Genomic DNA, 13,414 nt, shown 5'->3' with positions numbered 1-13,414 from the left:
GCACAGATGGATCTGTCAGTGGCCTGCCATTATACCCTGTCTTGGAACAATAAAGCAAGTATCTTGTGATCTCAGCTACAGAGCCTTCATTTATAAGCCTCAGCACCACATAAAACAGAAAAAAGCTGGAAGTGGTGCTGTGGTCCAAGTGGTAAAGCATTGAGAAAGCTCAAGGACAGTGCCAAGACCCTGAGTTCAAGCCCCAGGACTGACAAAAAAAATAAATAAAAATAGAAAAAGGAAAAGAAAAGAAAAAAGGAAAAAAAGGATTAAGGATGTTATTCAAATAATCTATGAAAGCCAAAAGCCAACATTTGAACCTCAGGTATCATAGCAGGTGTGGCCTCGCCTTAGAAAGTGGGGAACCTGCCAACATCTACCTGGTTCGGCCAAACATACCTTTCATCAGCAGCTCCCCTCACACACTAAGGCTGACTTAGGACTGATGTAGCTGGGAGAAAGACCTAGATGGGCTCGGCAGGCACACACCTGTAATCCTAGCTACTTAGAAGGCTCAGATCTTAGGATGAAGATTCAAAGCCAGCCTGGGCAAGAAAATGCCCTGAGATTCTTTTTTTTTTTTTTTTTTTTTTTTTTGCCAGTCCTGGGCTTGAGCTCAGGGCCTGAGCACTGTCCTTGGACTTTCTCAAGGCTAGAGCTCTACCACTTGAGCCTCAGCACCACTTCCGGCTTTTTTCTATGTATGTGGTACCGAGGAATCGAACCCGGGTCTTCATGCATGCTAGGCAAGCACGTTAACCACTAGGCCAAACTCCCGGCCCCTGCCCTGAGATTCTTATCTCCAGTTAACCACAAAAAAATCTGGAAGTGGAGATGTAGCTCAAGTGGTAGGGCATCTTGAGCAAAAACAAAACAAACAAGAAAAAAAAGGACAGGGCTCAGGCCCTGAGTTCCAGCCCAGTACTAGCACACATACACACATACATACCACCTGCCTAGCATAAGCCCCACTTGTCTTAGCAAAGGCTGTATGCCAAGTCCGCAAGTGATGTGGCCCTCCCTGGCCATTCTAGCTTGAGTTTTGCTCCTCAGTCCCCCAAACACTGGGCAAGTGTATCCTGGGAGAATTTTTATGGTATCCATTTTTGTGCCTTGGACCCTCAGCCATCAAGAAATTGAACAAACCAGGGCTGAGAATTTAGCCTAGTGGTAGAGTGCTTGCCAAGCATGCACAAAGACCTGGGTTTGATTCCTTGGTACCACATACATAGAAAAAGTTAGAAGTGGTGCTGTGGCTTAAGTGGTAGTGCTCTAGCCTTGAGAAAAGTCCACAGACAGTGCTCAGGCCCTGAGTTCAAGCCCCACAACTGGCAAAAAAGAAAGAAAGAAAGAAAGAAAGAAAGAAAGAAAGAAAGAAAGAAAGAAAGAAAGAAAGAAAGAAAGAAAGAGAAAGAAAGAAAGAAAGAAATTGGACAAACCTACCTATCCAGTACACCGGCCTCAGGGTGTGAATAGAGGACTTCTCCTGCTCAGGGCCCTCAATCAGATCTCTATTCTTCTGCCCCATTCACACCTGTTTGAGCAGGCCCCAGCCTGAGGAAAACAGGTAGCAAGCAGATAGGACTATGGATCTAGTTCTGAGTTTGTAACCACACTGGCCTTGACTAAAATTGGCCTCCCAGCTCCACCCTGAAACTTGAGTCCATATTCCTGCTCATGTGCTGCCCCCTGCTGATATCGGCCTATCCCCACGTAGGTCAGCAACAATCTGGGAATGAAGTCAGTGCGTACAAAAAAAAATTATTTTTTGGTCAGTCATGTGGCTTGAATTCAGGGCCTGGACACTGTCCTTGAGTTCTTTTGCTCAAGGCTAGCTCTCTACCACTTTGAGCCACAGAGCCACTGCTGGGTTTCTGATGGTTAATTGGAGCTAAGAGTCTCACAGACTTCTGCCCAGGCTGGCTTTGGACCATGATCCTCAGATCTTCAGACTCCTGAGTAGTTAGGATTACAGGCGTGAGCCACCACCTTCAGACTCCAAACCCCTTATTTTGTGAGGATTCTAGGACAGTTCTAAAACTGGTTGGAACTCATAAATCCACAGGGGTGGCACATACCACCCCTGAGAGTGGAAATGGTGCCTCATGGCAGACTACTTACCTAGTATGCACAAGATCCATGGATAAATCTTCAAGTAAACAAAATAATTCCCTGGAGTGCTGGGGCTTCCTGCTCTACCCAGTGGCAGGATCCTAGAGTCGAAGCAGGGGCTAGGAACGTGACCTAGTGGTAGAGTGCTTGCCTAGCATGCATGAAGCTCTGGGTTTGATTCCTTGGTACCACATACACAGAAAAGGCTGGAAGTGGTGCTGTAGCTCAAGTGGTAAAGTGCTAGCTTGAGAATGCTCAAGAACAATGCTCAGGCCTTGAGTTTAAGCCCAGGATTGACAAAAAAAAAAAGAGTCAAAGCAAAAAGGACTACCCTGCTTTAGAGAGAGTCTGAGATCTGACTCCATCAAGTAAGTAATGTCTTCAAGGCCAACAGCACATTAACATCAGTGCTAGCAAAGCCCCAGGATCTAAATTCTGTAGGTAGCACCATTGGCAGTGTGGTGATGATAGAGGCAAGAAGTCCAGACTTTTTTCCTATCAAGTCTCTTCCAGGCACAAGAGACACAAGCCTTTCTGCCCAGCGAGTATGAACCAGGTGTCTACCCCAAGGATGAAGAGTACAGGATAAGGAGCCCCCTCTGGTCAGAGGGTGGAGGTGCAGTGTATTGCATCAGGAACCTCTCTACTTTTTTATTTATTTATTTTTTCCTCTCTACTTTTTTAATTAATTTATTTTTTTGCCAGTCCTGGGCTTAAGCTCAGGGCCTGAGCACTGTCCTTGGACTTTCTCAAGGCTAGAGCTCTACCACTTGAGCCTCAGCACCACTTCTGGCTTTTTCTAAGTATGTGGTACCAAGGAATCGAAGCCGGGTCTTCGTGCATGCTAGGCAAGCACTCTACCACTAGGCCAAACTCCCAGCCCCCTATTTTTTAATTATATATATATATATATGTATTTTTTTTGTTTTTTTTTTTTGTTTTTTTTTTTTACCAAAAGGAGTGTGATTTGAGGGTGGAGAGAAGGAGGAAGATTCCTCAAGCCTTTGTTTCCAGTTCACTTCTTGAAGCTACCTAAGGACTGTCTGTTATGGGGAAAGCTGTTATCCTCCTGGTACCACTGAAAGGCCCTCTTACTCTCTATGGCTTTGGGGCAGACCCCTAACCCCCTAAACCCCTCTATACTTGAGCACCTATGCAGCCTCATCTACAAAGTCTGCAAATGAATCCCTGATGTCTCACACACACATTCTTTTTTTTTTTTTTTTTTTTTTTTTTTTTTTTTTTTTGTGAGTCATGGGGCTTAAACTCTGGGCCTGGGTGCTGTCCCTGAGCTCGTCAACTCAAGATTACCACCCTGCCCCTTGAGCCACAGCTCTACTTCCTCTTTTCTAGACATTAATTGGTCTTTAGTGCCCAGGCTGGCTTTGAACCTCGGTCCTCAGATCTCAGCCTCCTGAGTAGCTAGGATTATAGGCATGGGCCACCGCACCCAGCTGTCACACATACACATTCTTATTTACACTTTGGTCAAATTCTTCCCTTAGTATAACCAACCTGTTCCAAAAATAGGCTCCCCCCCTTTCTATCCCAGTGCTCTCTCATGCTGTCGTTCAGGGACCTTTGGTTGATGAATGGGAGACAATGGCTTCATTGGTGTGGCGCTCAGCCTGTGCCCTGCTCCAAGCCACTCTACATTGTATAGAACAGGAGCTTTCAGGCCACATTTGGCCCTGAGTGACTCTGTTTTATAAAACATAGGTCACTGCTCCATTCTGAGTGCAAATCACCACTGCCAGGTGCTGATGGCTGATGCTTTGAATCCTACTTACCCCGGAGGCTGAGATCTGGAGATCACATTTCAAAGTCAACCCAGATAGGAAAGTCCACGAGACTCTTTTCTCCAATTAACCACCAAAGAAAGCCAGAGATAGAGCTGTGGCTCAAGTGGTAGAGCACTAGCCTTGAGCAAAGGAAAAAAAATCTTAGGGAACAGCACACAGGAACTCATGGACAGGTAGATATATCAAACCCATACTAGAGGAGCCATGGGCTTATCTAACGCACCGAACCAAGGAATGATGCAGCCATCTTGCCTGGATCATGTCAAAGGAAAGACACCTAACACTGGGTTACAGCAACATCCACCCACCTATCAACAGACCATGGGAGCGTGTGTCATAAATTTATAGGTAAAAATCAGACCCCAACTTCAGAGCTTCAGCTCAGCACAATGCCCCTGCTATGACCTTCTTTTGAGCAGAGGTTATGAGATTCTCTGCTGGCAATAACAACACCAGAGAAGGTGGAGACGCTAAATATCCTGCATGACTGAGTCTCCCCCAAGCTGCCATGGGTGAGAAACATTCCCACTCTGAGCTCAAGCACCAGAACTGGCGGGGGGGGGGGGGGGGGGGGGGAAACGTTTTGATAAAAATACTGTATCTTGTGGTAGGAAAGAAGCAATCAAACTGTTTTTCTATGGAAGAATGATTCAACACACTTGTTAAGAACTATTCATTATAGGGCTGAGAGCATGGCCCAGTGATAGAGTGTTTGCCTCACATGCGCGAAGCCCTGAGTTTGATTCCTCAGTACCACATACATAGAAAAAGCCAGAAGTGGTGCTGTGGCTCAAGTGGTAGAGTGGCTCAAGTGGTAGTTCTAGCCTTGAGAAAGTCCAAGGACAGTGCTCAGGCCCTGAGTTCAAGCTCCAGGACTGGCAAAAGAAAAAAAAAAAAAGACCCATTCATTGTAAATAACCAAATTTCAGGCCTTTGTTACCATTTGAATTTAAAACCACTTTGACAGAAAAGATTCTAACTCTTACAACTATGAAGAATTCTTAGGACATGTCCAGAACAGAATTCCTCCGTTCTCAGTGTTCTTCCTAGCACACTGCTTTGTATGGACAGGAAAGGCTCACTGAGTGACCATGTGAATGAGCAGGCTCCTACACTAAATGTCCCAAGAAGAGACTGGATGGTGACACGCAGTAAGCATCAGTCCTGGAGAAATAGTAGAAGCCCTGAGGCACCCTGTAAACCAACCAGAAGAATGTCACACCTCTACAGGGAGAAAAAAAAAAAAAAAACTACAGTCAGATACCGATGGTGCATTGCCTGTAATCCTAGCTATCAGGAGGCTGAGATCTGAGGATGTGGTTCAAAGCCAGCCCAGGGAAAGTCTGTGTGACTCATCTCTAGTAAACATCCAAAAAGCTGCAAGTAGAACTGTTGCTCAATTGGTAGAGCGCTAGCCTTGAGCAAAACAGCTCGGAGATAGTGCCCAGTCCCTGAGTTCAAGCCCTGATATCAGGCAGGCAGGCTGGCAGGCAGGCAGGCAGGCAGGCAGGCAGGCTGGCAGGCAGGCAGTCAGACAGACAGACAGATGAATGAACAGGGAGAGATAGGAAGGGAAGAAGGGAGGAAGGGAGAAAGGGAGGGAAGAACGAAGGAAGGGAAGGGTTCAGTGGTCAGAGTAGTCAGATACTGGGTGAGATTTTTAATCCCTTGAGTCTTGGTGTGGTTTGGGTATGAAGTATCTCTTAAAAAGACTCAGTCCCTGGGACCGGGCGTTTGGCCTAGTGGTAGAGTGCTTGTGTAGCATGCATGAAGACCCAGGTTCAATTCCTCAGGACTACATACATAGAAAAAGCCGGAAATGGTGCTGTGGCTCAAGTGATAGAGCTGTAGTCTTGAGAAAGCCCAAGGGCAGTGCTCGGGCCCTGAGTTCAAGCTCCAGGACTGGCAAAAAAAAAAAAAAAAAAACAAACAAAACCTAAGTCCTCAGCCGGTGGCACTTCCACTGAATTCATAGCTGAATTGGCTATTGGGGGATGAACCTGCTTTGAAGGGTATATCTTGTCCTTAACCCTTTCCTCTTGCTTTCTCTGCTTCCTGGCTGCCATGAGGTGAGCAGCTCTGTTCTACCACTCCCTCCCCACCTCCTCACCAGACTCACAGCCATGGGCAGAACCTCTGAAACCATGAGCCTAATAAAACCTTCTAGCCAGGCATCAGTGGTTCACACCTATCTTCTAACTTCTCAAGAGAATGAAACCAGCCAGGCACCAGTGGCTCACATCTGTAATCCTTGCTACTCAGGAAGCTGAAATCTGAGAATCATGATTCAGGACAGAAAAACTGAAACCTGGAGGAATCAGAGATCTTGAAGCCAGCCTGGACCAAAAAAAAAAAAAAAGTCCATGAGATTCCATCTCCAATTAGCCAGGCAGAAGGTATGGCTCAAGTGTGCCAGCAAGAACACCAGGCACTGAATTCAAGCCCTGGTACTGGCACAAAAATAAAATAAGGTTGAGCACCAGTGGCTCACGCCTGTCATCCTAGTTACTCAGGAGGCTGAGATCTGAGGATCACAGTTTGAAGCCAGCCTGGACAGGAAAATCCATGAGACTTATCTCCTCCAGTTAATCACAGAAAAAGCTGGAAGTGGTGCTGTGGCTCAAGTGGTAGAGTGCTAGTCTTGACCAAAAGGAGCTAAGGCCCTGAGTTCAAGCCCAGGATGGGGTAAATAAATAAATCCATCCTCCTTTCATTCTTACCTGTATTTTGTCACAGTGACTAACATAAGTACATGATTACCTGCCATCAAGTACCTGTCCCTACCCTACTCCTACCTTTGCCCACACACACAAGCCAGCACACCTGAGAACAGAAAAGGAAAAAGTTTATTGAAAACTATATACAGTTGGTCCAAGTCTATCCCAGGCTATAGTCTGGACCAATATGTCCCCAGCTCAGGGCAGTGCCTTAGTCCCTGACAGGGAAAGCCAGGGTTGGGGACAGAGTCCAGAGCCTCTGTGGATTTTTATGAATTTACCACTCTACACGGTCTGGAAATGGAAGGCTTGAGTAGAGATTCCTGAAGACAGGAGACAGGTTTCCTGATCTAACCCAGCTGCAGCCTAGAGAGGGGAACACTATTCTGAAACTTAGGCCCAAGAGGGCTGAGCTGGGCTTTCCATTAGTCCTGGCTGTACTCTCACAGGAGTCCTTCCTGAACATGAAGAACTCCCCTATTACCTCTCTCCATGGGCTTCATGACTGGGGATGCCAGGCTCCCCCTCCTACCAACACTGACTCAGGGTCCAGGGCTTCTGGAGCATCCCAGAGCAGAAGACCTGGAATTAAGAGGCAAGCTGGAAAGGTCACAGTGCAGGGCCTAGGCTAGAGCCTCCTGGGTAGGGATAATGGAGGAGGGGGGTGTCAAGGTGTCCCACTGTAGGAATAGTCTGCTTTATTGTGCATCACCAGCCGGTCATCCACGAAGTAGAAGCTGTCAGACTGAGTCTCATAGGGGTGACGGATCATCTCGTTGACTAGAAAAGAGACCCATCCAGGACAAAGGTCAGAAACATGAGCCAGGACACAACAGGGACTTCACGACTAAGGGACAAGAACAGCTGAACTATCTAAGGGTTCCTCAGCATCCCTGATGACATGGGAATGCTGGGAAACAGATGTGATCCAGAAAGCCAAGCGCCAACGACTCACACCTGCAATCCTAACTATTCAGGAAGCTGAGATGCGAAGATCATGATTCTCAGTCACAGGTAGGAAATTAACTGCAAGTAGGAATTAACCACCAGAAAACCAGGAGTTCTGTGGCTCAAAGTAGTAGAGCACTAGCCCTGAGTGAAAAAAATTTAGGGACAGTGCCTAGGCTGTGAGTTCTAAGCCCCAAGACTGACTTAAAAGAAAAAAAAAAAAAAAAAAAGTGGGCTAGGAGCAGGGCCTAGTGGTAGCGTGTTTGCCTAGCATGCACAAAGACCTGGGTTCAATTCCTCGGTACCATATATAGAAAAGGCCAGAAGTGGTGTTGTGGCTCATATGGTAGAGCACGAGCCTTGAGAAAGCCCAAGGACAGTGTCCAGGCCCTGAGTTCAAGTCCCAAGACTAGCAAAACGAAACAAAAAAAATTTTTTTAAGTGACCCAGAGTGGAAAGAAAGGGTCTGACTCACAAGCACACCTCCCTCCCCAACCTGCGTTTCTGCATGCCCCTCCTCCCACTAGGCCCTGCTCCCTCAGGGCCCCCTGCACGCACTCAGCTCCTCTGAGAGAGGGGGAAAGTCGTAGATGTGTTCGCAGGTGTTCTTGCTACTAGGAATGCAGAAGCCAAAGTGGAAGTCGAAGCTCTTCAACAGCTGGTTGCGGAAGTAGTGCCTCTCAATCATGCGGAAGTTGTTGACAGGCTTGTCACCCACTGTGAACTCCACCCTGAGCCAGAGAAGGGGGTGGTGAGCTTGGCCTTGAATGGAGGCAGCTGGCTGGCCAGCCAGGCTTTTGAGCAGAGCACCCCTGAGAGGTTTCAGGAAGGGATGCTCCCACCCTCACACTCACCCCCCGCCCCGCCCTCACCCCAGCCCATGACTCACGTGGCTCCCACCTGCCTCAGGCGGAGGAAGGCAGGTGTGAACTGGTATCGGACAAAGCGCCCAGCATTGGGGTCCAGGTCCCGCCGGCTGATGGGCAACCGCTCTGCAATGCACCCCAGCTGGACTCAGTGGGCTCCAGGCTGGGGCCCTTGCCCACCCTGAATTCCACCCCAGGGTCTCTGATGCCCAAGAGATTCTGATGTGCACAGGGATTTCAGAACTTTGGCTGAATAGTGGCATCTAGTGCAAGCCACCAATTTCTGCTGAGGTTCCGGGGACCACAAGGTAACACACAGGCATGGGGCCTCTGGGACTGCAGTGCCCGGGGAGACCTGCAGAGGCCAGGCTGGCAAGGACGAAAGGGACAGGACTGCCCTCCCAAGATGTCCACCCTCAGAAACAGATGGAAGGAGAAAAGGCCTTGATACCTGCAGAGCCTGCATCCCAGCTCAGCTCTGACTTCTTTGTGGCCTGACCAGCCCCAGGGTAGCCCCACTTCCCAGCACTTTCAGGTCTCATTCTGTCATGCGCTTACCCAGCCTGCTCACCTGAGGCAGGGGGCTTCTTGATTTCAAAGAGGACAGTGCCTGAGTCCATGTCCCGGATTTTGAACCTGACGAAGTCAATCTTGTAGACATTCTCCTCGGGGGAGCACAGGTAATCTAGAGGAGACAGGCAGCTGAGCAAGGAGGACTCCAAAGCTTCTGGGGTTAGTTCCGTCTTGGTGGGACCCTGGACCAGCCACCGCTTTGTCTGATACCTACAGTCACTGCATTTCAGGGGACTGAGGTCCCGTCCTAGGGAAGCCACCCCACAGTGGAGAGGACATATCTCACCGTGGGAGTGTTCTGTGTGTGTTGGGGGAGGGGGATGAGCAGCCCCATTCTAGTGGCCCAGGAGGGTCACCAGTGTGGAGAGGGTCTCCAGAATGAAAATATGCATCAATGCAAAAGGGGATGGTGACAATTCTTCCCTGGAGAATGCCCCTACCCACACCCGAGCCACCTCTGACACCACATCCAGAAGGTGTTGGGTAAGGCTAATCTTGAGAGGACTCTCCTAGACATGGGTAGTGCTGAGGCAGGTAGACATGCTCTTCCCTGCTCCCCCTACCCCCAGCCTCTCCTTTCCCTGTAAGCAGCTTATGCAAGCCCAGCACCCTTAAGCAGCTTAGCGGAAGCTCTGCTGATTGGAGTGCCCAGCTGATATCAAGAGGAAGGGACCCGACTTTACTCAAAAGATCCTCTGTTGATCTCCATGTGGGAGGAAGTCTTAGCACACAGAGGGAACTCCTCAGAGGTCATCTAGCCAACCTTGGCCTTAAGCCATCCTCAGAGAGAAAGCACCTCTTCAACCCAGAGAGAATCAATCAAACCAAATCAGGAAGAGAGGCTGACAAGTGCAGCAGGTACCTCAGGCGTGTGGATGGGGTACGGGGAGTCCTTAAGCCCAGAACCAGAAACAATGGAGGCCCTAAGGAAGCATAGGAATACAAGGTCCTCATCTGTCCTCCACTGCTCTTCAGAAGCAACTGCAACTTAAAAGCAAGTTGCAGTGCTCAAGGAGGCTGGGGTGTGAAGTAAGAAGAGAGGGGCCCTGGGAAGCTGCAGTGCCGTCCCCTACATGATATCACATCCTCTCCCGGTGACCTATAGAGCCCCGGAAGTCACCCAGTATAGGAGCCACCTCCTAGTCCTCTGTGGTAGGAAGAGGAAGTAAATGTAGTTAATCTCTTTTGGGGGGCCAATCTCATCCTCAAGCTCGGGGCAGCTCCCTCCAGAAGCTTGGAAAGGGTCCTCCTGAATCCTGGCCTGTCCGCCATGGCTCCTACAGGGGAAAGGAGGAAAACTGGAAGTGGGCAGCTCCAAACTCACCCTGTACATAACTTCTTTTCCCTGAAAGTAAACACTGGTTCAAACCTATAGAAAGGACTGTGGGGCCTGGAAGAGGAAGGGGCTGGGTTGGGAGCAGGATCCCTGCTCTGTACGACACTCCCCTCTCTCATTCCCAACTTTGGGGGCCTATCCTCTTACTGGAAACAACTTCTTGCAAATCTGACAGCAGCTGCCTCTACCACAAACCTAACCAGTCAGCCCTCTGTTCTTAGAGGGGCTGCCTGGGCCTCCCGACACCACAGTCAATCCCATCCCTTCTGGCAGAGAAGCATGAGGCCTAGGCCCCAAGGTCAGGCCAGAGTAGGGCAGACTGGCTGAGGGCTCAGAACACAGCCACAAATAGCTTCCTAAGCTGGATTTAGGACCTGGTAATCCAGGAACAGCAAACCTCAGGCCCAAGTGATTAGGGGTGCTGGAGTGGGGAGCCTTTTCTCAAATCCTGCACAGAAAGGGCTCCTGTAAAACCCTTTCTCTTACCCATCCCCTACAGACGCCTCAATCTAAAAACTGTGGGTTTCCTCCAAATTAAAAGGCACATGCAACTTCACCTGGAAGCCTCCTTCCTGACAAAATAAACCTAAACCTAAAGTTAGCCACCCAGGACACACACAGGTCACTCTGACCTCCTGTCCCAGAGCTAAACTGAATCCTAAATAGCTACTGTTGCAAACTGGCCCTCTTCCTCCACAGACATCTCTGCTTGGGCAAGGAAGCAAAGTACTCTGAAGGCCCAGCCAGGAATGGCTGCTGCTGCCTAGCTCAGAGAGGTGGAAGAAGGCCTCCAGGGAACCATATATATATATATACACAAGTTCAGGCCTGTCATGCTAGTCCCCTCCACAGCACTGTGTGGATACCCTGGGCTCAGCTGCTCCTATAGCTCCAGGGCTCTGGGCCATCCAGTACAGATCCCTATCCCTGAGCAGGGGCCCTTTGCTCTCACAAAGAGAGAAAGGATAGGTTGCGGATGAACCACACCTAAGTGGAAGATTACTGTCTTTCCAAATACCTCTCGTTCTGCCAGGCTCAGTTAACATGTGCCATGAGGCATCTCAGGCCTTGTTCCTTATCTGTGGTGGGAGAGCCCCACCTCTGCCCTGAATGCCCAGTTGTCTGCCTCTGAGCAGCAACCCTCCTTCTACTTATACAAGAGTTCTCTTCACAGAGCATGTACAGCATGCCAGGCACTGTAAAATCAGAGATTTACTTTATTTTCACAGTAACCTTATGATAGAGGTGGCACCATCTCCATTTTTGCAGATGAAGACACAGGCTCAGGGGCAGTTACATGCCCAAGGTCACACAGTCAAAGCTGGACCATCAGCTCCACGCAGTGCAGCTCAGAAACCCAAGCACAGTGGAAATCAGATTTTCCTCCATAAGAGAACCTCCAAAGAGGATAGATCCAGGCCCAGGCTCGGGGGACATTAACTCATTCCCAGAGTCCAGACCCAACATACTGAAGCTTCCTGGGCAAGAGGATGGCCCCAGTTTTCCTGGGGAGCCAGGGCACCAATCTGGACACCTGAGGGTCTTAACGCTTCAGGGTAGTCGCTGAAGGTACACTGCACTCAACTCCTTCCTCCTTAATGTGTGGGCCTCCAAAAGGCTCGGGAAAAGGGTTACTGCTGCTGCCCCACCTCCACCATGGGAAAAGGGGTGGGCCCCTCGAAAGGAAGGAGTGGGATGGAAGTAAACCTCTTCAGGGATGAGAGGTGGGGGGGGGGGCGATCAAGAGAAGGGTCGGCTTATAGATCCCGCGCTTGGAGGCAGAAGAGAGAACAGAGTAGGGGACTCGGGCGGGAGGCCGGGTGGGGGAGGGGAGGGCGGGAAAGGAGGCGGGGGCACGGGCGAAGGCCCCCTCCCGCAGTCTCCCCTCCTGCCCGCGGGCGGCGCTCCCTGGCTGGTGCTCACCGCCCGTGATCCGCTGCAGCCCCAGCACATCTTCAGGCCCAATGGGCTGCTTTCCCTGCAACGGGCCCGGTCTGGGCCCCGGACCAGCCTCCGGTTCCGACTCGGACCCAGATTCCGATTGCACTCGCGGTTCCGGCGTGAGCTGCACGCTCGGGCCTGAGGCCTCTGGAACGGGCTCCGCCCCTGTCCCGGCCCCGCCGCCGCCCTTCTTCACCTTCATAGCCTCGCGGGGCCACCGCTCGCCAGCTGCCGCGACCGCAGCTTGCGCCGGCTAGAACGCGGAGTCGCTGAGCGTCCGCAGCCCCGCCCCCCGCCGGGGTCCAGGTGCTGCCCCGCCCCTGGGCGGGGCCAGGAGCGGCCACACCCACCGACCGGCCACACCCATCGGCCGGCCCATGCCTGCGGAAAGCCCTGAATGGGCTCAAGTCCACCTCCTCGTTTCTTTTTGGTAATAAGGATCTATCTACCACTCCTCTAATCTCACTGGGCTTTAGCTGGAGAAGAAAACTACAAGATTCGATCTCCAGTAATCAACCAAGACCAGACCGGAGACATGGCTCCAGCATTAGCCATGATCAAGAAAGCTGAGTGAGAGCCAGGAGTTTGGCCTAGTGGTTAAAGTGCTTGCCTAGCATGCATGAAGACCCGGGTTCAGTCCCTCGGTACCCCATACATAGAAAAAAGCCAGAAGTGGTGCTGAGGCTCAAGTGGTAGAGCTCTAGTGTTGGGAGCCAGAGTGGAATCAAACTGTACCTTGACTTGCATTAGACGATGGCTTTATTGTCTTATTGTTTTCTGGCCCTATTCTATGTAAATGACCTGAGAATTACCATATGAATGTAACACCTGGAGGTTCGCTGGGTCTGGAGGAGGGAAGCGGGAGTGAAAAAAAAACGCGGCAGTCTTTACCTGGACTGCGGACATCCCCGACCCGGTGTGTCTGTCTCTCTTCTATTTCTTCCTAGTCCTTGCCCCCGATTTCAGGAACCCCAATCTGCGAACCCTGGTTTGCTGCCGGTTGGCCCTGGCACTCTAGCCTTGAGAAAGTCCAAGGACAGTGCTCAGGCCCTGAGCTCAAGCCCAGGACTGGCAAAAAAAAAAAAAAAAAAAAGCTGAGTGAAATGGGTGAGTGGAAAA

At 50.3% G+C, this 13,414-nt stretch overlaps 1 protein-coding gene across 2 annotated transcripts; it reads right to left on the bottom strand.

The window, feature by feature from the left end:
- Window positions 1-6,742: 6,742 nt before the first annotated feature.
- On the bottom strand, window positions 6,743-12,544 carry Unc119 (unc-119 lipid binding chaperone). 2 transcript variants are annotated; one of them, XM_090351662.1, is made up of 5 exons: window positions 12,278-12,544; window positions 9,017-9,130; window positions 8,469-8,571; window positions 8,138-8,310; window positions 6,743-7,411 (listed from the first exon to the last, which is right to left on the bottom strand). In XM_090351662.1, exons 1-5 carry the CDS (start codon window positions 12,495-12,497, stop codon window positions 7,299-7,301), a joined length of 723 nt encoding a protein of 240 aa, XP_090207788.1. In that variant the 5' UTR covers window positions 12,498-12,544; the 3' UTR covers window positions 6,743-7,298. The 2 variants fall into 2 exon arrangements, with proteins under 2 accessions (XP_090207788.1, XP_090207789.1); XM_090351663.1 differs by lacking the exon at window positions 12,278-12,544 and adding an exon at window positions 9,881-9,975.
- Between the last annotated feature and the right edge of the window lie 870 nt (window positions 12,545-13,414).

This window comes from Megascapheus bottae, chromosome 17 (genome assembly GCF_031878675.1).
Source record: "Megascapheus bottae isolate mThoBot1 chromosome 17, mThoBot2.hap1, whole genome shotgun sequence".
NCBI classification, from domain to species: Eukaryota; Metazoa; Chordata; class Mammalia; order Rodentia; family Geomyidae; genus Megascapheus; species Megascapheus bottae.
The sequence above is the reverse complement of the archived record's forward strand: the minus strand, read 5'-3'. Positions and strand labels throughout refer to the sequence as shown.

What these genes read in the sequence shown, in the direction of transcription:
- Unc119 (XM_090351662.1), bottom strand. Translation starts at nt 12,497, where the DNA reads ATGAAGGTGAAGAAGGGCGGCGGCGGGGCCGGGACAGGGGCGGAGCCC. An exon ending in GCTGCAGCGGATCACGGGCG is followed by an intron (nt 9,131 to 12,277) that starts GTGAGCACCAGC and finishes TGTCTCCTCTAG; the next exon opens with ATTACCTGTGCTCCCCCGAG. An exon ending in CTGAGGCAGGTGGGAGCCAC is followed by an intron (nt 8,311 to 8,468) that starts GTGAGTCATGGG and finishes TCTCTGGCTCAG; the next exon opens with GGTGGAGTTCACAGTGGGTG.